The 24,688-nt window shown below is 42.0% G+C and overlaps 1 protein-coding gene across 1 annotated transcript in view; it reads right to left on the bottom strand.

The window, feature by feature from the left end:
* DOT1L (DOT1 like histone lysine methyltransferase) overlaps window positions 1-24,688 on the bottom strand; it is an 86,440-nt gene that overhangs the window by 17,886 nt on the left and 43,866 nt on the right. The window contains exons 9-19 of the mRNA XM_066566093.1: window positions 23,360-23,439; window positions 21,767-21,835; window positions 16,391-16,497; window positions 15,359-15,400; window positions 13,470-13,553; window positions 11,295-11,529; window positions 10,377-10,490; window positions 6,527-6,618; window positions 3,231-3,332; window positions 2,538-2,675; window positions 1,553-1,678 (exon numbers count right to left, since the gene is read on the bottom strand). Of these exons, the coding sequence (XP_066422190.1) occupies window positions 1,553-1,678; window positions 2,538-2,675; window positions 3,231-3,332; window positions 6,527-6,618; window positions 10,377-10,490; window positions 11,295-11,529; window positions 13,470-13,553; window positions 15,359-15,400; window positions 16,391-16,497; window positions 21,767-21,835; window positions 23,360-23,439 (1,189 nt within the window). The remainder of the gene's footprint in view (window positions 1-1,552; window positions 1,679-2,537; window positions 2,676-3,230; window positions 3,333-6,526; window positions 6,619-10,376; window positions 10,491-11,294; window positions 11,530-13,469; window positions 13,554-15,358; window positions 15,401-16,390; window positions 16,498-21,766; window positions 21,836-23,359; window positions 23,440-24,688) is intronic.

Here is a 24,688-nt window from a genome sequence, read left to right as displayed (position 1 = left end):
ATTTTATTATTAAGTAAATAAATTAATAATTCTATTATTAATAATAATTAATAATAATAGTAATTATATTATTAAGTGTATAAATTCTATTATTCTATTATTAAGTGTATACATTTGTAATTCTATTATTAATAATAACTAATAATAATAATTATATTATTAAGTGTATAAATTCTATTATTCTATTATTAAGTGTATACATTTGTATTTCTATTATTAATAATAACTAATAATAGTAATTCTATTATTAAGTGTATAAATTCTATTATTCTATTATTAAGTGTATACATTTGTAATTCTATTATTAATAATAATTAATAATAATAATTCTATTATTAAGTGCATAAATTCTATTATTTTATTATTAAGTAAATAAATTAATAATTCTATTATTAATAATAATGAATAATAATACTAATTCTATTATTAAGTGTATAAATTCTATTATTCTATTATTAAGTGTATACATTTGTAATTATATTATTAATAATAATTAATAATAATAATTCTATTATTAAGTGTATAAATTCTATTATTTTATTATTAAGTAAATAAATTAATAATTCTATTATTAATAATAATTAATAATAATAGTAATTATATTATTAAGTGTATAAATTCTATTATTCTATTATTAAGTGTATACATTTGTAATTCTATTATTAATAATAATTAATAATAATAGTTCTATTATTAAGTATATAAATTCTATTATTTTATCAAAACTCCACATTATGGAGTTTTGCTTCCAAATTCTTCTAAGTAAAAGTGTCTCTGCTTTTGGGAACAATGCAAAACAAGGGACTCGAAATTTGAGAGAAAATTTCTGCTCTGAGCTTAAGACTAAAAGGCCCAAGTGAAGGGAGTGGTTCAGAGACCCTGAGAAAGAACACTTCAGATCTTAAAACCAAAAGGAAAATATCTCCAACTTACAGAGAGACTGTGGGGTACCTCAGTACTGCACAGTCACTCCATGCCAAGGCATTCAGCAAAAGGCTGGAATAGCTCTGGAGCCAATCTCACACAAAGGAGTTCAATTTCTTGTCACTATGAGAAATGTCACTCTGGGGAAATGATTCCCACCCTGTCCCTGGAAGTGTCCAAGGCCAGGTTGGATGGGCTTGGAGGAACCTGGAATGGTGGAAGGTGTCCCTGCACATGGCAGGGGTGGAATGAGATGAGCTTTAAGGTCTCTTCCAAGCCAAACCAGTCTGGGACTCTGTGATTTCTGAGTTGAGACATCAGAGCACATATGAAAATCATCAGCTTGTGATTTTTAATTTTATGTAATGATAAACCATGAGTCCTCCTTCCACAGCATCACCAAGGAATCAGGTCATGGTACCTCCTGCTTTTACAAGTTATCCACATGCGTATTTACTAAAATCCTCTAATAGAAAGCTCAATCTCTGGAGGAATAAAAAAAGAATAAACAAAAAAGCAGCACCTGGCTCATCCTTTCCCACCATATTTAGTGTAACACCCATAACTGGCCTATTGCCCAAGAGCTACCCCAAAGCTGGTGACTCTGCATTTGTTTCTTGCTCTCTACCTGCAGTTCCAAACAGTGCTTCTGCTTCTCAGAAATCTGATTCTTCAAGGCCTGCTTCTCTTTCAGCAAGTTCTCCAGTGACAGCGTTGACCAATCCAGCTTCAGTTCTTCACAGCGAGCCTTCAGCTGCAGGGACACACAGGGACAGGGACAAAGACATCAGAACAGGGACAGGGACAAAGAGGTCAGAACAGAGCTCTCACCCTGCACACCTGGGCTCCCAGCTAAAGCAGGAACTTTGCACTGAATGCACAAAAACCCCTTAACTCATTGAAAACTGCTCCCAGTTTCATGCTAGGGAGTGTGGCACTTTCTAAAACAGTGTTATCACCCACCCTCAGTGCTTCCACATCCAGATATTCCTCTCATCTACCTCCTGAGGAGGCTCAGCCTGGAGCAAAGGAGGCTCAGGGGGACCCTGTGGCTCTGCACAGCTCCTGACAGGAGGGGACAGCCGGGCTGTGCTCCAGGGAACAGGGACAGGAGCAGAGGGAACGGCCTCAGGCTGGGCCAGGGGAGGTTTAGGTGGGTAAAATTTCCTCACTGAAGGGTGGTCAGGCATTGGCACAGGTTGCCAGAGCAGTACCCACCCCTGGCAGTGCTCAAACAACAAGAGGCTGTGACACTTGAGGACCTGGTGTTTTGGTGCCCATGGTGCTGCTCCTTGATGGTTGGACCCCAAGATCTTACAGGTCTTTTCCCACATTACCAGTTCCATGATTCTCTAAGTTTGAGTTACCAAGATGAGCACCACAGAGCAAGCCCAGCACAAACTCCTTGCCCAGCCAGACCCAGACCCAGTGACATCCAGAGCTGTTTGGGGACACAGCTGAGCCAGCTGCCACCTCAGGATCTGCTATGGAGTCAATCAAAGGTGAAAAAGGACTCCTGCAGGTTTCCCCCTTCATCCCTGAGCAGCTGGGTGATGTTTCACCCCCAGCTTGTGCCCTGTCCTCAGCCCAAGGGCAGCATCCCCTGGACCCACCAGCTGCAAGCTCTGGTTCCTGAGTTCACTGTTGTCCTTCTCCAGCTGTTTTGTCTGTTCTTTCAGCTGCTGGTTGTGAGCAGAGATTTCCTTCTGAGCCTGGATCAGGTCGTTGTACGTCAGAGCTTTAACTCCCAGCTGAAAGGTGAAGGGTGAGATCAGTCCCTGAGGCCCTGACACCCTCATTCCTGGTGACTGTCCCATTCCCAAGTGACACTGAGGAGATCTGCAGCTCTCAGGACCACTCCCAGCATTCCCCAAAGCACTTTGTGGCTGCTGGGGGATAACAAGGAGGGACTCAAGGACCTTGGAGCTGCTGTTCCACCCCTTCACCTGTAAAACTGGCATTTAGGCTTTGCCAGCCAGCAGAACTGTCTGTGGACAGCCCCCACATTTCCCTCCTGTGCTCCTGAGCTGGGTTGGCAGCACAGAGTCTTGTTTGAGCAGCAGAGGGTGAATCCTCCACCAAGCACCACCTGGCTGTGAGTTGTCCCCTTCCTTGGGCAGCGGGCACACAACAATTCCAACAACAAACACAAAACTTCACCAGAGAGTGACACACATTGCACCTTTCTGAGCCTGATCTGCTGCAAAGCAGGGGCTGAAGAGCTGAGACTGCTCTGCTCTCACTTAGCTGGACCAGAAAAGTTTGCAAGCAGCTGATTCAGACACATTCCCCCAGCACAGAGGTACCTCATCGAGCTTCTGCTGGAACAGACGTTTGATTTCCTCCTTCTGGGCCTGGCAGTGGGTGAACAACTGCTGGGCTGTCCCCAGCAGCTGAGCATTCTTCTCCTGGAACAGGGAAAAAACACACTTGGAGCACCAGCTGCAGCATGGGCCATCTCAAGGAGATTTGTGGAGAGAACCTGGATGCAGGAGAGCTCATCCAGCCCTGCCCCAGCCTCCTGAGAACCTGGGTTTGTTGGGTGTGATACTGGTGGGGTTAAGTCAGCTGTAAAGAGTCTTTAAGTAGTAAATTTCTGACTAAATTTAGGTAGGTTTTAGGTAGTAAAGAGCTCTTAGGCAGTAAATTTCTGACTAAATTTAAACAGGTTTTTCATCCTGTATGGTAAAATATAATCAAGATAGTCTTAGAAACTCATTTTTATCTTCCCAGTGCATCATGAAGCAGCAGCAATAATCACATCCCACAGAGCAGAAATAGAACTGGAAAAGATTATCTACATGAAATCTGTTCCCAAACAGAGAACTGGCTCTAAATCCCCAGAGCCCCAGCTCAGAGTTTCCCTGTGCAATACTCATGGAAGAGATGCAGTAAATGAAAATACACTGGGGGGGAGGCAGGAACAAAGTCCTAAATAAGCCAAACCAGTTTTCCTACTTGTGCCACCATTATATATATATATATATATATATATATATATATATATATATATATATATATATATATATATATATATATATAATATTATATATAACTATATAACTATATAAAAATTAATGTTAATATTTATATTTATATATAATTATATAATATTTCATTATATAAAAATATATAATATAATATTATATATAATATTATATTATATATGATATTATATATAATATTATATATAATATAGTATTATATATAATATATTATATAAATAATATAATATTATATATAATATAGTATATATAATATATTATATATAAAATATAATATTATATATAATATATAATATTTTATATATACATACTTTTATATTATATACTTATTCCACCATTATTTCAGCAGGTCACCTGAGCCACTCACAGCAATTCCCTGCCCTGAACATTCCTTAAGCAGGTCCCTGCTCCCTCAATCCATGGCCATGCACAGCAAAGAGCAGGACAGGCCAGGCTGAAGAGCCTCATTTACCCAGCCCCAAGTGCAGGATTAGTGCAGCTTTGGGATTATCCTGCCCTCCACCTTGTGCTGCTGAGGCCAAGCAGGGATTGCACAGACTGAGCCACTGCTCCAGGAAAAGTGGGGAACAGGGGCAAAAAGCACCTTAATCCTTTCCAAGCTTAATAATTCCATGGTTGATATTCTAAGCAAGGAAGCAGCAGTGCTGGAAATTCCCCCCATGCAGGAACACACAGACCTGGCTGGGGAAAAGTCCCTGCAATGCTAAAGGGGCTGCTCTGGGGGATGCTGGAAAATCAGTTTTGTTTTCAACATGAGGCATTTCCTTCAGCCTTCCCAGGCACTGCAGGGGCTGACAGCTCCATCTAAGGGCACTCTGGGAAGCAGCAGCTGATTTCAAAATCATTGTTAGAGAGGGATTTTTATTGTACTTGAAAACCTTCCTGTAAGAGGGAGTTACTGAACAGACCATACCAGCCCCTCACCCAGCCAAGTTCTGCCTCTGTCAGGTTTAATTTGCCATGTAACACTCCATAAAAAAATATTTTCATACTGAATTCCTCATTTTAACGTTTAAAAGTGTGGAGCAGCTGTTGGACAGCAGCACCAAGTGATGACTTTTCCACACCCCTGATTCATTCTCTGTGCAGGGCACAACCCTTGCACACCATCATTTCATTTGTGCACGAGACAAGTGCACTTCATGCTGACTTTCCTGACAAGTGCAGAACAAGCAGAAAAATCTGCTGCTTAAGGAAAAAGATGAAAGTTCTAAGTGCTGATTGACTGTGAAAGCAAATGGAAATAACCACAGAAAAAGAGGTTTCCATGAACACCAGAGCAGCACCAACTACTTCTCAGGAAGGAACGGGGTGGCAAAAGTTAATTTCTCTCCTCTGGAGAGTTCCCAGTGTGGAAAACACGTTACAAAAGCCCTGTGGCTTTTTTCTGACACTCTCACAAAGACTACAGAGTAAGGAAGGCTTCCACAGGGAATGCCAAAAGCTGGACCTGGACAGAATTCCAGACTGCTTTGGGTTGGGAGGGACCTCGGAGCCCACCCAGTGCCACCCCTGCCATGGCAGGGACACCTCCCACTGTCCCAGGCTGCTCCCAACCCTGTCCAGCCTGGCCTTGGGCACTGCCAGGGATCCAGGGGCAGCCACAGCTGCTCTTGGAAACCCATTCCAGGGATGGATTCCACAATTCCTGATTGCCAAGATCCCATCCAGCCCTGCCCTCTGGCACTGGGAGCCATTGCCTGGCTCCTGTCCCTGCAGGCCTTGTCCCCAGGCCCTGTCCAGCTCTCCTGGAGCCCCTTTAGGTCTTGGAAGGTTTTAAGTGGAAGTTCAAGCTTAACTCTGAGCATTATGGGGAAAGCTCCTCCACAGAAGCAGCAGAACAGACTCATCAGGGCTAATTGATAAGCAATGAAATCATTCATCACTGAGACAAAGCAAGACAAGGAGGAGTTCAGGCAGGAGATCTCCTCCCTCTGCTGGTGGCTCCATGGCAGACAAACACCCCAGTGCACAGCCCCAGGACCCTCTTTGCCTTCCCACCTTTCCCAGTCCATGATTTGGGACATTTACACTTTGCCCATCAGTGCAATCCAACCCATTCTGATATCAATGCCAAGGATGCTGTGCTAGATCCCCACAAGCAGTGATGACACTTTGGGTTTCTTAATCCAACTGCAATGGTTCTTTAATCCAGAATTCTATAGACTGTGGTTCATAAAATCCTGGAATTGGTTTGGGTTGGGACCAGACCATCCCTGGCAGTGCCCAAGGCCAGGCTGGACAGGGCTGGGAGCAGCCTGGGACAGTGGGAGGTGTCCCTGCCATGGCAGGGCTGGCACTGGATGGGCTTTGAGGTCTCTCCCAACCCAAACCCTTACAGGATCCTCTGATTCTAAGTGAGCACTGTCAGGGAACAGGGGAGGTGCAGCTCTCCCCTTTTTGTGTGATTTAAACACAAAAAAAATGAGTTTAGCAACAAAAATCCCCTGGCAGTTGTTCATCCTAAGCAGGACTGGTGTAAATGCACACAATTCCCATCTCCAGCACTTTCCCCACATCCAAGGAACTTCAGAGTCTGGTAATTTTGTTTAGAAATGTGAACAAGTGAGACCCACCTTTTCCTGCTCCAGTAACTGTTGCAGGCTTGCTTTGTACTGAGGAGTTTTCATGTATGCCATGAACTGCATGTACTGGATCTTAAATGAGTCTGCAAAATAAATCAGATGAGAAATTTCAGCAAGGTAAATGCCATGCCCCTGTTTGCCCCTATTTCCCCTCTGGCCACCTCTTCTCATTTGTCTTTCCCTTGCTTTTGAAATGGACTCAAAGTCAGAATAAGCAATTAAAAATGGAAATAAAATAATAAATAGAAAAAAAAAAGAAATAAATCAGATGAGGAATTTCAGCAAGGTAAATGCCATGCTGTCCCCTGTTTGTCCCCAGTGCCCCCCTGGCCACCTCTCCTCATTTGTCTCTCCCTTGCTTTTGATTTGGACTAAAATCAGACCAAGCCATTAAATATGGAAATAAAATAATAAATAAAAATAAATAGATAAAATAAATCAGATGAGGAATTTCAGCAGGGGTAAATGCCATGCCCCTGTTTGCCCCTATTTCCCCTCTGGCCACCTCTTCTCATTTGTCTCTCCCTTACTTTTGAAATGGACTCAAAGTCAGAATAAGCAATTAAAAATGGAAATAAAATAATAAATAAAAATAAATAGAAAAAAAGAAATAAATCAGATGAGGAATTTCAGCAAGGTAAATGCCATGCTGTCCCCTGTTTGTCCCCAGTTCCCCCCTGGCCACCTCTTCTCACTTGTCTCTCCCTTGCTTTTGATTTGGGGTTGAAATCCATTGAGGATGGAAAATGGAAGATGGAAATAAAATAATAAATAAAAATAAACAGATAAAATAAAAATAAATCAGATGAGGGATTTTAGCAGGGGACAAATGCCATGCCTCTGTCCACCCCTATCTCCCCCCTGGCCAGTTGTCTCCTCACTTGTCTCTCCCTTGTTTTTGATTTGGACTCTAAGTCAGACAAAGCCACTGAGGATGGATTTAGGAACATGCTGAAAATGGATTTAGGAACATGCTGAAAATGGATTTAGGAACATGCTGAAAATGCCTCTCCTGGCACAAAAGGAACTCTTGGATCCATCAGGTCCCATGGAAACCATGACCCCATCCACCCTGCCTCAAAACATTCCACAAAATCACTGCTTTGCCACAAAATATCCCTCAAAAATTAATCTTTGGCCACAAAATATACCTCTAAATCATTCCTTTGCCAAAATATCCCTCAAAATTCCCAATTTTGCCACAAAATATCCCTCAAAATCACTCTTTGGCCACAAAATAGCCCTCATAATCACTCTTTGGCCAAAATAGCCTTTAAAGTCACTCTTTTGCCACAAAATATGCCTCAAAAATTATTATTATTTGCCACAAAATACTCCTCAAAATCACTTTTGACACAAAATATCTCTGAAAAATATCTTTTGCCACAAAATAACCCTTCAAAAAAAAAATCACTATTTTGCCACAAAATATCCCACAAAAATATCCCTTAAAAAATCACTCTTTTGCCACGAAATAACCCTTCAAAAAATCACTTTTGCCACGTAATATTCATCAAAATTACTCTTTTGCCACAAAATATCCCTCAAAAATCACTCTTTTGTCACAACATAACCCTTCAAAAAAAAAATCACTCTTTGGCCACAAAACATCCCTCAAAATCACCTTTTTGCCACAAAATATCCCAAAAAAATATCCCTCAAAAAAAGATATCACTCCTTTTGCAACAAAATATCCCTCAAAATTACTCTTTTGCCACAAAATAACCCTTCCAAAAAAAAAAAAATCACCCTTTGGCCACAAAATATCTCTCAAAATCACTTTTTTTGCCACAAAATATCCATTTAAATGCCTCTTTCTCTCTCTTCCACCAGGACTCGGGAGAGCCCAAGGTAAGGACATCTCTGGACCCTTGGTCCCCCTGTGCCACATCCCCAGGGCATCCTGGGCTGGCCCCTGGCAATGCCAAAAGCCAGGAACAGCTGGGAGGGGACAGGAGGAGAAGATCAAACAAAAAAAGGCTCCAGGTTTTTCTTTCATCTCCTCCTGCATTTTCCAACCACACCTTTGTGAGCTCAGCCTCTCACACAGGGCCTCGTTTATGGGCCCTGAGCTCAGCAGAGGAATTGGAATGGTGGCACCAGGATATTTTATGAAAAATCCCTTTCCCAGGGTTTTGCTCCTGAGCAGCTTCAGCTTCCCCATGTTTGATTCCTCTAGAATAAATCCTGGAAATTGTTTATTCGAACATGTAAATGGTTTTTAATTGATGGCTAATCACAGCCAGCTGTGTCAGACTCTCTGAGTCTGTCATAGGTTTTTATTATTCCTCTTGTCAAGCTTTCTGATATTTCCTTTCTCTTTCTTTAGCATAGTTTAATATATCATTTTCATATTATAATGTCATATCATATGATGTAATATGATATACTATATTACATACTATGATATATGATATACTATTATATGACATAATATAACATAATATAACATATATTATATCATAAAACATCATATAATATCACATAATATAATGAGATGATGATGCTATTATATGATATCATATGATATATGATATCATATAATGTAATAAATATAACATAACATAACATAACATAACATAATATAACATAACATAATATAATATAACATAATGTAATGTAATATAATGTAATGTAATATAATGTAATGTAATGTAATATAATGTTATATTATATTATATTATATTATGTTATGTTATGTTATATTTCATTATATTATATTTCATTATATAATAGTCTAACATATAATTTATATAATGTAGTATGATATCATGTAATGATATAATGTGATATAATGTGATGCAATGTGATATGTTATATTGTATTGTATTGTATTATATTATATTATATTATATTATATTATATTATATTTTTAATCAATTTTCTGAAAACTTGAAATTAATTCTGATTTTTCACCTTGTCTTGAAAACCCTCACAACACCACAACAGAGTGGTGTTCCCCAGGTTTAAGAGCATGGTTTTATTTCAAATAAAGCTATTTCTGACTAAATCCTGGCTCACTGCCTGTTGTGCCAAAGGAGAACTGAAACAATATCAGAGAATAAATGCAGAGTGAAACACCAGCTTCAGCAGGAGGGGGGACTTGTGGTGCTGCCCAAGGATGTGCCTCAGGTTCTGAGTTGTTGCTGGAATGGTTCTTGAGGTATCAAAAGTCTTTTTTCTTAGCTTCATGCTCGAAAAAGAAGTTGGGATTCTTCAGTTCTGGTTCTCAAGGCTGTGTATTTTTTTTTAAACTTTTCCATTCTTTCTCTGCCCTGCTGAGATCTGTCCAGCAGGTTGGGCTGTGGCACAGCCACTGCCCTTGTGGTGGTGTTAACATTTTATACTACAAACTACGTGTACTTTATTTACAATAAATTTCCAATACCTATCACCTATGTTAGACAGTCTGTCTCTACTCTAAACCAACCCAGAAGTGTCACCATCACAGCAGAAGATGGAGGGCAAGAAGAAGAAGGAGAAAGAAGGACAGGACATGTCCAGATTCTTTTATCTTGCTTCTTTAACCCCCTTTCTAAAAACTCCAAAATTCTACATTTTCACTTGGTAATAAATTACCTATCATTCTGTTTAAACTCTTGTGGCTTGTAACTCTTCACACAAAGTTGGGAATTGTTTCCATGGGCTAAAGTGGAAGGCACAGGTGTTTGTGACTCTGTGCCAAGGTCTCTGAGCTCCCTGCCAGGGTCTCGAGTCCTCCAGGGCAGCCAGAGCAATGTCCTGGGTTCTGACAGATGTGGGGCAGGCAGGGGAAGGTGGGGAGGAGAGAATCCCCCTCCTGCCCCATAAAAAACCCCAAAGGGGGGTGGGCAGGCCTTACCTAGCAGCTTCTGTAGTGCAGGGGGGGTGGGTGTCACCAGGAGCTGGTTGGACGAATGCCGTTGCACTTTAGGAGGTAGTTGGAAAAATGGGCTATGAGGTGACTTGTAGGCATCTGGAGAGACACAAACACAACCTCAGGTCAGCACTCAGTGTTTGGGACAAGGACAGGAGCTTTGCCACTGAAAACATGGCACAGAATTCTGAAAACATGGCACAGAATCCTGAAAATATGGAACAGAATCCTGGAATTGGTTTGGGTTGGGAGGGACCATCCCTGGCAGTGTCCCAGGCTGGCTTGGACAGGGCTGGGAGCAGCTTGGGATGGTGGAAGGTGTCCCTGCCATGGCAGGGGTGGCATTGGATGGGCTCTGAGGTCTCTTCCAACCCAAACCATCGTGGGATTCTGTGATTCTAAGTTCAGCATTGCCAGGTGGAGCACAGACAGGGATTTGTAATGAGATCCAGCAGCTTAGTCCATCACCACAGAGCTCCAAAGATGTCCACACATTGTTCCAAAGTGCTTGGAAGGGTCTCTGTGATCCATCCTAAGAGCAGCAGCAGCTCAGAGAAGGCAACAGCCCCAGCTCCTGGCTGAGTACCCACAGACAGATCCCACCCCCAGCCCCATTAATGCATTAATCACCATCAATCACCATGAATCCCACCCCCAAACCATCAGAACATGAATGCCACCACCATTAACACATTAATCACCATCAATTCATGAATCCCCCCACATCCCCATTAACACATCCATCACCATCAACCCCACCACCATCACCTCAAGGGCAGCTCTGCTCTGGTGACAGCAGGGAAATTATGCCACGAAATCCAACTCAACCTGGCAACAAAGGACAAACCAGCACATCCAGAGCTTCAGAGACTGCTCCAGGCTCTTGCACACCCCTGCACTCACCCTGAGGAGAGGATGAAGATGTCTGGGAGACAGTCTGAGCATGCAGAATTTCTAGTGCAGTTTGGTTCTTCTTGGTCTTGCGCTCAGTGCTCGCCGTGTTCATTTTCTTGGGGCGCCCTCGTTTCCTCCCTGCCATTTTCCTGCCCTTCTTACTCAGCTTCTTCTTCCTGGCCTTGGAGGGAGATGGCTTTTTAACAGAATTTGCTGCAGCTTTTTCTTCTTCAGCACCAGAATCCTGAGAGATTTTGAAAAAATTTGGTCATTTCTACCTCCATGTGCAGAATTCCTATTCAACAAACATTAATAATGGTGTTTCATTTCTATCAATGAAATACATTTCTGATATTATATATATAAAATATAATAACATATATAATATAATAACAAGTTTTAAAAGGTAGCTTTACAAAAAGGACTAAATACTTTTGAGTAATTAAACTATGAAAGATACATTGTAGTGGGACCAATGAGGGGTAATTTTAGATGTTTGGCTTTAAGGCAAATATGATATATCAGAAAAAATGGTGTTTCATTATTGTTATTGAAATCTATTTCTGATATGACATATAAATGATATATCATATCAGAAATAATGGTGTTTCATTTTTATCAATGAAATCTATTTCTGATATTATATGTATGTGATATATCATATCAGAAACAATGGGGTTTCATTATTATTATTGAAGTCTATTTATGATATGATATATAAAGGATATATCATATCAGAAATAATGGTGCTCCATTTTCATTAATGGAATATATTCTGATATTTTTATATATATATATTATATATCATATCAGAAATAATGTTTCTGAAAGGAAACTGAGGCACTGTAGTTCAATAACTTGCTTGGGATAAGAGTTGTTCCCAAGGGGCTGTGCTCATTCTCTTCTGGACTCATTCATTGTGGGAAATGGATTTGTAGAAAATTTTTTGATTTTCACAGTTTGTTACAGTTTCTGACAGTTAAATTTTGACAATTTTAAAGTTTGACAGAAGGCTTACATAGTGTGTATCTCTATGTAAATTTTGACATAAGAAATACTGACTTAGAAATGCCATGGAATAGGACAGACATTGTTCAGAGAGAAATGGAACTAGAAACAAGTTTTAAAAGGTAGCTTTACAAAAAAGACTAAATACTTTTGAGTAATTAAACTATGAAAGATGCATTGTAGTGGGACCAATGAGGGGTAATTTTGGATGTTTGGCTTTAAGGCATTTACAGCATGGTGTGGCTAAAGCTGATTGGCCAAGAGATGCTTATAATGTATTGAAATTAGGAAAAAGTTAACTTCTGATTGTGATGGTGTGAATTAGAACATCTGTATTGTCTCACCCTTCACATGAGACTAAAAATAGAATAAATTTTTAAAGCACCTCTCAGTTGCCCCATCTCTATGTCAGAAAAAAAACTATTCCAAGAAATCATTAAAGAAAAGAAAATGCTGAGGGAGGGGAACTTCAGGCAGGGCTGGATGGGATCTTGGCAATCAGGAATTGTTCCCTGGCAGGGTGGGCAGGCCCTGGCACAGGGTGCCCAGAGCAGCTGGGGCTGCCCCTGCATCCCTGGCAGTGCCCAAGGCCAGGCTGGACAGGGCTGGGAGCAGCCTGGGACAGTGGGAGGTGTCCCTGCCATGGCAGGGGTGGCACTGGATGGGCTTTAAAGTCCCTTCCAGCCAAACTGTTCTGTGATTCTGTTAAATCTGTACCTGCTGTCTAACAAAAGCTGATTATTCATCCTTCCCTGACTACATTCTTCAACTGAATTTCACTCAAATCTCAGAGCACAATCAACACTTTATATTTTTGGCCATGAACAGGCAGTGCATTTCTCACAGCATTACCCAAGAAAGGAAATGAGTCTCTGCAGAAGACTCAGCACACTCTGAGCTCCATTCAGTGGGCTGTGACTCAGGGACAGCTCTGCAAACTCCTGCTGGATGCAAGCGAGGGTGGACAACCAACTATTCATCTTGCAACACCTTTTTTTTTGTCCTTCCAGAATTAGTGGTGCAACTCCCAAGAGCAGCTTTTATTAACTCACTCCATCATATTTTTGGGCACAGCAACAGCTCCAGAGTAAAACCTTCCCACAGAGGCTCCTCCTGACTCAGAGCAGGAGCTCAGGCACAGGAAGCACTCAGCACCCACAAATGCAGGATGCTCACCTTGTTTTCTTGGACCTTCGTTGGAGTCGTTGTGTTACTTTTGTTTTCTCTTTGTTGACGACGTCTAGCTGCCTCTTGTTCCTCCTGGGGACAAGGGAGGGGACATCTCACCATCTGCTCATGTTTTATCACTTTGTAAAACAGATCACCTTCTTTCTCAGCTTCATTTTCCACAAGAAAAGGGAACAAAATTCCCCTTGGCTCAGGACACACTCAGGTGTGAACAAATCCTCTTCCACCTCCAGAGGGGATTAAATCTCAACCTCTTCCCATATTCTCCCCTCCAAACCCCACACTGCTGTATCAGATTTCATTTTAAATAATTTATTTCATCATCATCATCATAATCAATAATAATAATAATAATAAGAATAAGAATAAGAATAAGAATAAGAATAAGAATAAGAATAAGAATAAGAATAAGAATAAGAATAAGAATAATAACAATAATAATAATAATAATAACAACTTTTTGTTAATGTTATATTATTGTTATATTAAAATTGTTAATATTATTAATGAGTGTTATTATTATTATTACTTAATATATAATATGTAAATAATATGGTGAAATATATTAAATATAGCATATATACATAATCATGATTAAATAATAATAGCAATAATAATAACACTAACAATAATAACAAAAACAACAATAATAAGAAATAAATAAATAGATAAATTAATAATGGTAATAATGGTAATGGTAATAATAATAATAATAATAATAATAATAATAATAATAATAATAATAATAATAATAATAATAATAATAATAATAATAATAATAATAATAATAATGTGCACTTTAATAGCTTCCCACATCCCCAACATTTCGTGGAGACACTTTAGAAATCTTCCATGACTGGAAATGGCAAAGCCATTAATCATCATCTCATTCAACTTCAGCCAAGTTTATTGAGGTGACTAATAAAAAAGCCAAAAAAAACCCAACAACTTTTCAGGCTTATTTTCTCCCATGCTGACAGGAAATTTCTCTGTTCAGAGAAAAATCTCTTTTTCTCTCAGAAAAAACAAAACTTCTTTAGGACAGGAAATTTCCAAGAGAGCAGTCAAAGCCTTTCCTGCACCTTCCAGAGGTTTAAAATCTGCTTAAGATTTCTGGCAATTCCAACACTCCTTTGATTTAAACACATTATCAACCAAACCAGTGGCAGGTCTAAGTGTGAAAAGCAGCAAAGGCCAGAAGTACCCTGATTTTATTTTTTTTTTCTCTAAGAAATCTTTTTTGCCCCAAATTTGAGTGGAGCAAGCAATCTGAAACAATTCCCTTTCAGAGCCCCCATGAGTCTGTTCTTGCAGAGCCAGTCAGCCTGAGGATGAACACTCACCTAAAATTTTAAATTAAGTGGCCTCACTTAATTCTCTTCCTGGGAATCCATTGATTATTTCAGGTTAACCCAGCCCTGCACAGTCCCAAAAACTCTCTGGCATTTTAATTCCACGTGTAACAGCCCAGACTGCAGCAAATGACAACTCACTCTGTGCCTCCAATGGCACATCCCAAAAGGAACATTTCAGAGCATTGCTCAGCTTCATTTCAGGAGCTGAGCACTGGGACATATTCAAACCATCATTCCCTTCTTTAATTCCAGTTCTTTAATGAAGAAATAGCTCATTACAGACCTCCAGTGCAAGGTAAAAGCACCTTGGGGCTGCCCCATTAATTCTCTATTAGAAATCCCTTGGACATGATTGAATTAGTGCTTGATGGCATCTGAGACTTCCCTTCAGTTAGCTCCAGGTTCTTTGCCTAGCAAGAAAATCTGATTTCCAATCAATTCTGTCCACCTGTGATTAAATTCCTCACAGTGCCTGCTCCCTTACTCTGAGTTTTCTACAGAAAATGATTGAAACTTACTTACCCTGAGTTTTGGATTTTTGAGACTAGAAAAATAGTTTTCAAGCTGAAAATAGAAAGAGAAGAGAGTCATCCTCAAAACCATGACAGATGAGCACAGAAGAATAAAATATTAGCTTAAAACAAGTGCAGAACTGCAGCAATTCTGACTGCTTTGCTCTGATAAGCTCCATCAAGAAGCCATTTACATTCATTCTTTTCAGGCACCCAGCCTGTTGTGTAACAGGACATAATCCAACCTCTACAAGGTTTTATCATCCCCACCACTCCTGGCCTTGTTTTAAAGCTTTGTGTCACATATCTCCCCTCAGCACAGGCTGATTTTCAATGAAATTATTTGCACTGAAGCTGCTGCACCCTCGTACTCCACCATTTATCTGCACTCTGGCACATTCCTGAAGAAAAGCTTTATTAGACTACAGCAGAGGAAGGAAAACAGCATTATTATCCCACTGCAAAAACCTTAGGGTGGGATAAATTATTTGTCCATGAAATTTTTAATTTCCAAAGGTTTTTTGGGTTTTATGAAGGATTTGGAGGCTTTTTGGTGGGGGGTTGGTGGTTTTTTGGTTGGGGGGGGGGGGTTGTTGCATGGGTTATTTTTTGTTATTGGTTTAGTTTTCTTTAATTGAAAAAAAACCCAGTGAATGCATCATCATTGTTATGGAGCTTAGGCTGCTTCTACAGCAGCTGAGAATTTTACTAAAATTGAGATTTACTGGTTGAATATGACTGAATGAAATGGTCTGTGCATCACAGAGGAATCAAAGCCCCACTGAGTATTTCCTCTGTGAGTAAAGGACAGCAGGAGAGTCCAATTCTGAGCAGCTGCAGAAGGAATTTTATCAGGGAATCTCTGCAGCTTCATTAAACCAGCACTGCCCTCAACCCCAGGGCGGGTGTGCAAGCCTGGAGCAGGCAGTTTGTACACTCAGGTGTGTAAACCCACAAAGGGACAGGAACAGAAGCCCCAGGCAGAAGGATGTGGAGCTGGAAGTGCTGCCAGGAGCAGGGCACAGGCAGCCCTGGTACTCACTATGGTTCTGTCAATGGTGTGCAGGTAGTAGGAGACTGGCTTCCCCGTCCAGGACACAGAGCCCTTCAGTGGTGACAGCTCCACAACCCTCATGATAGTGCCAATATCTGTGGGAGGAGACAGGAGCTGGTTAGGGGACACAGTGAGGATTTTGGGCTGAGACCAATGGCACTCTCAGCACTAGGGTCTCACCCTGCCATCCCTCCTTTGCCACAGCTCCCAGAGCAGCTCAGCACCCTAATTTTTCCCTCAAAATTTCACTCAAAACTCAGAGCACAATCAATATTTTATATTTTTGGCCATGAACAGGCAGTGCATTTCTCACAGCATTACCCAAGATGATGTGGGTGCTGCACAGTATGCCCACAGTGGGATGAACCTCCTTTGCCACAGCTCCCAGAGCAGCTCAGCACCCTAATTTTTCCCTGCACAGATGATGTGGGTGCTGCACAGTATCCCCACAGGGGGATGAACCAGGCCCCAAGCATCTCCATGGCTCCAGCTCCAGGTGCTGCCTCCGTGCCCAAAGCAGAGCCAAACCCAACCTTGGCCCCGCCGCAGCCTCAGCCTCTGAGCAAAGGGGATGCTGCAGGCTCCTGGCTGCTCCCAAAACAGTCCCAGAGGAAAAACACGTGCAGGAGCACACGTGTGAGGAAGAGGAGGATTTGGGGGGGTGGCTAGCACCCTGTTTGCCCTGGCCCCGGGCACTGGGGCGTCCGTCAGCACACGGAGCCTGGGAATGTCGGTGGCTGAGTTGACTTTGGCATTTCCCAGCGCCAGCCCCCACGGCCTGGAGGGCATCCAAGAGCCCCATTCCCCTGTGTCACTGCCCCTGGCACCCCTGGGCATCACGGGTGACACCAGCCAGGCGCCCACTGCAGTATTCACACACCCTCTGAACAGAAAGAGACACCATTCTCTCTCTCAAGTTTTTTTCCTGGAGAAGCACAGAGGGAAAACAATTCTTATCTCATGTACTGCTCCTCTTGTTTTGTGAACATGTAGAATGTGTTAGAAGATTATTTACCTAAAAAAATTTAATTATTAGATTCTAGTGATAGTGTTTTAATTCATTAACCAATTAGATCCATGTCTGTGTGTCAGGACTGCCAGGTGACAGTCACAAGTTTTCAATAGTAGCTAAAAGTTAGAAGTATTATATAAGAAATATAATTAATAAAATATATTATATGATGTGATATAAAAAATATAATATAATTAATATATTATACTATGATATGATAGGATAAAATATAGTATAATAAAATGTAATGTAATATAATATAATATAATGACATGTAATGTGTCATATTATATTATATTATATTATATTATATTATATTATATTATATTATATTATATTATAGTATATTATATTATAGTATAGTATATTATAGTATAGTATATTATAGTATAGTATATTATAGTATATTATATTATAGTATATTTTGGAATATAATATAATATAATATAATATAATATAATATAATATAATATAATATAATATAATATAATATAATATATTATAATATAATATAATATAATATAATATAATATAATATAATATAATATAATATAATATAATATAATATAATATAATATAATATAATATAATATAATATAATATAATATAATATAATATAATATAATATAATATAATATAATATAATATAACATAACATAATATAACATAATATAACATAATATAACATAACATAATATAACATAATATAACATAATATAATATGGTCTAGTATCATATGGTACAATATAATATGATATAAATATTTTCATTACAGCATAATATAGTTCTAATAAAGCAAGTGTTTACATTCCAGAGCCATGGACTCAGATGCCAATCATTCTCCTTCGTCAGGAGTGCCCTGATTTTACAATAACCAACACAGAGAAATCTGGTTTGCAGATCCTCCAATAAAACACTGCTGGGAGTTTGAAGGGAATTTCTTCCTCTCTTGCTACGTGCACCCCACAGGAAAGCAACATGTGGGACATGTACCTTTGAGCCAGCCAGGCCAGAGTGAGTTAGTTGTGGCCAGCAGAACTGTGTCCCAGACTCTTTTCCAAGGAACACCACATGTGTGTGACAGGGATGAATTAAAGAGCCCCAGCACGTCACCAGCCCAGCCCCTGTCAGCTGCAGCTGCCCTATATTTGGACTGGGCACAAACATGTTTTGGGTTTGCTTTCTTGTCTATATTTGTTTTGTTCTGCAGAATTAATAGCTTGGGGATGTGCCTTAAACATTTCCACAAGCACTGAGCCAGTGGCAGGGCTGCAGGAGAAATTATGGCACGTTTCTAATTAAACAAAAATGACCCAGAAGAGGCCAAAAGTAAGGTTTGGGATTCAGTAACCTCAACCACTATTTTAACCACATTTTAATACTTGTTTTCATTTGCCCCAACTCCTTCCACATTTCCACTTCTTCCCACAGATGGAACTACTAAGGACAAAAGTGGAATTGAGGGAACTGGTGCCTCCTTCTTAAAGCTTGATCTCTCCCAGGGTTTTGTATAAATTATTTAAATGTTCATACTCCAGATCAGAGTATTTGACAGACAGGTGAGACGTGACTCAAGGCATGCTCAGGCACCAAAAAAAGCCTTGAAGAATAAAAGTGTTATGGCAAACCCTGTGGGGCAGCACAGAGGCAGCAGAGCAGTGACATTCCCTGCTCCATGAGCAGGACCCTGGCCATGCTGGGGACGGCATTTCCCTGGCAGTGGCACTTGGAACAGGACACTGGAACAAGCCCCAGCCCCAGCACATCCCACACAAGCTCATTTCATGTTGGTGTTTCCCAACATAACACGGTCTCAAAAAGGGATTAAGCCCTAAAACTTCTTCACACAATTCTCCCTGTTTGTAGCAGACTAAGGTAATTTTTTTTCAGGGCCTTTTATCTGAATCCCTGGAAGTTTCCTACTGGCAGAAGCTGTTGGCTCTCCTTTTCCTAGAGCCTCTCACCCATCCAAAGTCCAATTAATCATCTCAATATAATTTTAATATCAGCATTTCCATTCAGCATTAAATAACAGCTGAGATCTGAGAGTTCAGCATTCTAGAAAACATCCCAAATGAATCCAGGCTGGGCTGAGAGCTGGGATGGGATAAAGGTCTGGCTCAGCTGGCAGAGGCAGCCAGGGCTGCTCTGAGGTGAAACAGCAGCACATGCTGGCCTCAGTCTCCCAAATGCAGCAGAGAGAGAAGGGAATGGGAAAAATCCAGGAAAAGAAAAGGTTTGAGAGGTTAAAGCCCTGTATTTTCTTGGGCAGGTCTGATTAAAACATCTCCAAGTGCATTTTTGGATTTTCTCAAGCTCTGGTGGGCTCTGCAAGAGGGCCCAAGCTTCACTTAGGGTCTCTTTGCCTCATTAGCAAACTGACAGCCTGGTCCCAGCTCTCCCAGGCCTTGAGGAGTTCCAGGAGCATCATTCCAGCCTTTTTCCCTTTTCTTTTCAAGTTCATGCCTCCAAAGAATTGGCAGTCCAGCACCCAAGTTCCAAAGCACCAGAGGCCCCAGACGAGAATTTCAAACAGGGAAGAAAAGTGCAGGTTTGGGTGCCTGATGTGTAGTACATCCACAAGAATTCAAGCTTAAAAATAACTCCCAAGGGCTCAATTTACTTCATGACAGTCCAAAAATTACTGTTCTTCAAAAGCAGTTTAGGCCAAAATTAGACAGCACAGCTTGAGATTTGGAACTCACTGAGTTGCTCCCCACGTTTGCACAGGGAGGGAATGAGGGGGTTTGATTTAAGGAAAATTTAGCACTGGAAACAATAAATGCATGTAAAACCCAGCTTGGACTGCTCTTCTGCTTGAGAAATTTAATTTAAAATCCTGAACTGAAAGGGACCCACAAAGAACATCAGTCCAGCTTCTGCACAGACACCCCAGTTTCAACAGTCAAAGTCTGAAAAGGTCAAAACCAAGCACATGGAATGTCCCAAAACCTCCTTAAACTGCAGCCCATGTCCTTACAGAGGACAAGGCTGCCAAACATTGAGTCTGGACTGTTCACAGGAGAAGGAAACCACGACCCTGTGCTGCCAATGAACCAGACCCAGGGCCTGGGTGTGTCTGGGAGAGGTTTGTTTGCTCAATGCACAGCACAGGAGATGTTCAAAGCTCAACATTTCACACAATCCTGGAATGGTTTGGGTTGGGAGGGACCTCACAGCCCATCCAGTGCCATGGCAGGGACACTTCAACCATCCCAGGCTGCTCCCAGCCCTGTCCAGCCTGGCCTTGGGCACTGCCAGGGATGCAGGGACAGCCCCAGCTGCTCTGGGCACCCTGTGCCAGGGCCTGCCCACCCTGCCAGGGAACAATTCCTGATTGCCAAGATCCCATCCAGCCCTGCCCTCTGGCACTGGGAGCCATTGCCTGGCTCCTGTCCCTGCAGGCCTTGTCCCCAGTCCCTCTGCAGCTCTCCTGGAGCCCCTTCAGGCCCTGCCAGGGCTCTGAGGTGTCCCTGGAGCCTTCTCTTGTCCAGGTGAGCACCCCCAGCTCTCCCAGCACAGAAGCAAAGCAGATTATTCCAGTCCCCAATTCCTGCTTCCAGCCCTGCTTCCCCAAGGACTGAACACATCTGAACCCATTTCTGCTCTCACTGAAATCAAGGCACTGCTCCAATCCCTTGGCTTCAAGTCACAGGGCTTGGGATCTGCCAGGGGCTCTGAGCTCTCCCCAGGGCCTTTTCTTGTCCAGGTGAGCACCCCCAGCTCTGCCAGGGAACAATTCCTGCCCAATATCCCATCTAAATGGAATTTTTTCCCATCTAAATGTCACTTTCCCAGTGGGAGCCATTGCCTGGCTCCTGTCCCTGCAGGCCTTGTCCCCAGTCCCTCTGCAGCTCTCCTGGAGCCCCTTCAGGCCCTGCCAGGGGCTCTGAGGTGTCCCTGGAGCCTCCTCTTGTCCAGGTGAGCACCCCCAGCTCTCCAGCCTGGCTCCATGACCTCTAAGCCTTAGGAATCCTGCCTGGTGGGATTTACCTGCCTGGATTTAGGGTATAGGGAACTCCCCTGTGAGTCAGGGCTGCTCTTTGTGGCTCAAGGAATGATTCACACCCTTGAACTCCTGATTTCTCTGCACATTGATGGAACCAACATCAAAACACAGCAGCACAAACCCCATCAAAAGTGTCTGCTCCTCTCTTTAACTTGATTCTAAATTGATTTTAAATTGTCCTCTCCTCTTTTTAAATTGATTTTAAGTACCTGTCACTTGGTGTGCCCTAACAATCCAACAGCATTTTCTACTTAAACAACTCTAAAATGCAGTAACACCCCCCAGACATTTTCAGATAATGAACATCCACGACTGTAATGAACAATAAAAAGGGCAATCATACCACTCAAGTTTCGACTGTTAATTCTAAAATTTAGAGGTGCAAAAGGTTTTGAGGACACAATTCTCCCACCTGGAAAAAGAAGAAAAAAAAAACAAAAAACAAAGAGCTCCATTATTTGTTCTAGAAGTAACTACTTATTAAATATAATCTAGTACAGAGCCCTAAAGAGCAATCCTATAAAACTGCCCCTTGTATAGCATTAAAAAATAAATAAATCCCTTAATTCTCATTCTGAGAGCCCCAGGAAAGCAAATCCATGATTCCTGCCAGGTGACACATCGTTTAAAATGACAGATTTGAAGCACTTGGAAAAAAAAGAGCACGTTAATTCTCAGTGGCAATCTAAAGAAATTTCAATTATCTCCATCCTACTTGGGATCTTTTAGACACAAGCCCCCAAAGCCCTTTAATTTAGAGGCCACGAATCTTCATTTCATGGATATTTGGGGTCATTGAGCAGACCCTGAAGCACACTCTGGGAAGAGAAATCAGGTTTCATCATTGTAAAGGGTTCTTTAAACATCTCCACCTTCCCACTGCTCTCAAGCCACCATTAAACAAGTTTGAAAACTGAAAAACAATCCAGTTAAATTAAAGAAAACAGCTTAAGTTTGGGGGTTTTATGGTTTGCAGCAGAGCCCAAAAGTCACATTATTTATTTCAGCACAAAGCTGTGCCATGGGAAGCCACAGCTGCTTTGTTCACACCACATATTTTTCTTTTCAGAAATAGTTATTTCTGTCATTTCTGCCACAACCCAGTAAAATTGTTACTTTTCCCAGTGGTTAAGAGCAAAGAAAAGACACTCAGGGCAATGGAGAGGCCAGGATGGGGTTAGGGGCTGTCCCCAGGCTGCAGTGTGGCTTCTCAGGAGCACCCAGTGACACTGTCCCAGTTTTTATGGAATTTGGAACCATTAAGGTTGGAAAATACCTTTAAGATCATCATGTCCAACCATCAAAGGCCATCCCACTAAAGCCTGTCCCCAGGTGCCACATCCCCACAGGTCTGGAGTATTTCCAGGGATGGGGACTCAAACATTTCCAAAATCAGGAGTTAACACCCTGCTCTAAACGAGCCAGCTCTGAACAGGAGAAGTGAATTCTGGAAGGAATTACAGACTGGCCTTCCAAAGCTGTGCCTCTGCAGCCAAGAGTCATGGAATGGCTTGGGTTGGAAGGAGTTTAAAGCTCACCCAGTGTCACCCTCTGCCATGGCAGGGACACCTTCCACTGTCCCAGGGTGCCCCAAGCCCTGTCCAGCCTGGCCCTGGACACTTCCAGGGATCCAGGAAGTTTGGCCTTGGCTGTTGGGTGTTTTGTGGGCTCCCAAAAGAGGGAAGGATGGATCAGCAGCTCCTCCCACCCCAGCCCTGCTGCAGTTTTCCCAGCAGAGGGGATGCTCCAAGGAGCCAGGAGGTGTGGGCAGACACAAGGGGGGGAAGAACAAATCCCACTGTGCTGCAGCCCCTTGGCCCCAAGGCACAGAACAAACCCCAGGGCCTGGCTTTGCCAGGTGTAACTGAGCCCCCCTCCCACCCCAGCTCCCACAGGAATCAGGAAACAAGGAGGAAACATTTCCAGTTGGATTTACCTTCCTTCATGTTGGCAAAGCGCTCCTTCAGCTGGTGATCCACCTCAGGCCCGAAGGCAAAATTATTCACAAAAATAACACTGCAAAACAATGATCCAGTTAAAAATCAGGGAGCCAGGATACCCCACAAGGACCCCCAGCCACACCACAGCCACTGGGAGCCTTCCCAGCCACTCCTGCCATGGACAAACCTGCTTGTCCCAAACTCTACAGCTCCTGTCACCAAAAACATGGAGAGCAACACTCAGCTCTTCATCCTGCTACTTCTTGGTGGGGATTAAAATCTTACAGCAAAACATCACAATGTACTTTAGAATAATAAAATTATTTGGTTGGAAGGAACCTTAAAGCTCATCCAGTGCCACCCCTGCCATGGCAGGGACACCTCCCACTGTGCTCCAAGCCCTGTCCAACCTGGCCTTGGACATTTCCAGGGATCTGGGACAGCCAGAGCTGCTCTGGGCAATCTGTTTCAATTCCAGCTCCAAATTCCCCATAATGCCAGAAGACAGTGACCTCTGAGCACATTTTCCCAGTCCTAAACCCAGCACTTCAGCCCTACCCACAACAGAGGAGTTACATCTTTGCTTCTGGGTTAAGAAATTCAGTGAGGGAAGGGATTGTTCCTGGAAAAAAGCAATCATGGAAACAAAGAAATCTGCACAGAGGTAGAATCCCACAAATGATAAAAGGGCTTGGGAAAGAAACAGAACATGCCACAGATTAAAAAAGAAAAACACCCTTTTAGTTTAAAGGTCTAATCAGCCTGGCCTAATTGTAAATGGTGCCCAGGCTGCAGCAGGAGTCCTCAACACCTCTTGAAAGTGGTTGAGCTCCCTGCTGAATGAACATGTCAGGCCTTGGCATGGAGCTCAGGGCAAGGTTCTGCCCCCCAAGGCTGCTGGGCACTGCCCAGGCTCCCCAGGGAATGGTGCCAAGGCTGCCAGAGCTCCAGGAGCCTTTGGACACAGAATCCACAGAATCACTGGGTTGGAAGAGACCTCCAAGATCATCGAGTCCAACCCAGCCCCAGCACCTCAACTGAACCCTGGCACCCAGTGCCACATCCAGGCTTTGTTAAACACACCCAGGGATGGGGACTCCACCACCTCCCCGGGCAGCCATTGCAGAGCTTTATCACCCTTTCCATGAAAAACTGAAAGAATGATAATTTTTTCCTAATATCCAACCTATATTTTTTCCTAATCCCAACCTAATATCCTAATTAGGTTTTTCCTAATATCCTACCTATAGGATAGGATCTCACCAACTTCCTAATATCCAACCTATATTTTTTTCCTAATATCCAACCTGTATTTCCCTTGGCAC

Source organism: Molothrus aeneus, chromosome 27, assembly GCF_037042795.1.
Source record: "Molothrus aeneus isolate 106 chromosome 27, BPBGC_Maene_1.0, whole genome shotgun sequence".
Lineage (NCBI taxonomy): Eukaryota > Metazoa > Chordata > Aves > Passeriformes > Icteridae > Molothrus > Molothrus aeneus.
This window is presented reverse-complemented; position numbering and strand designations above follow the sequence as displayed.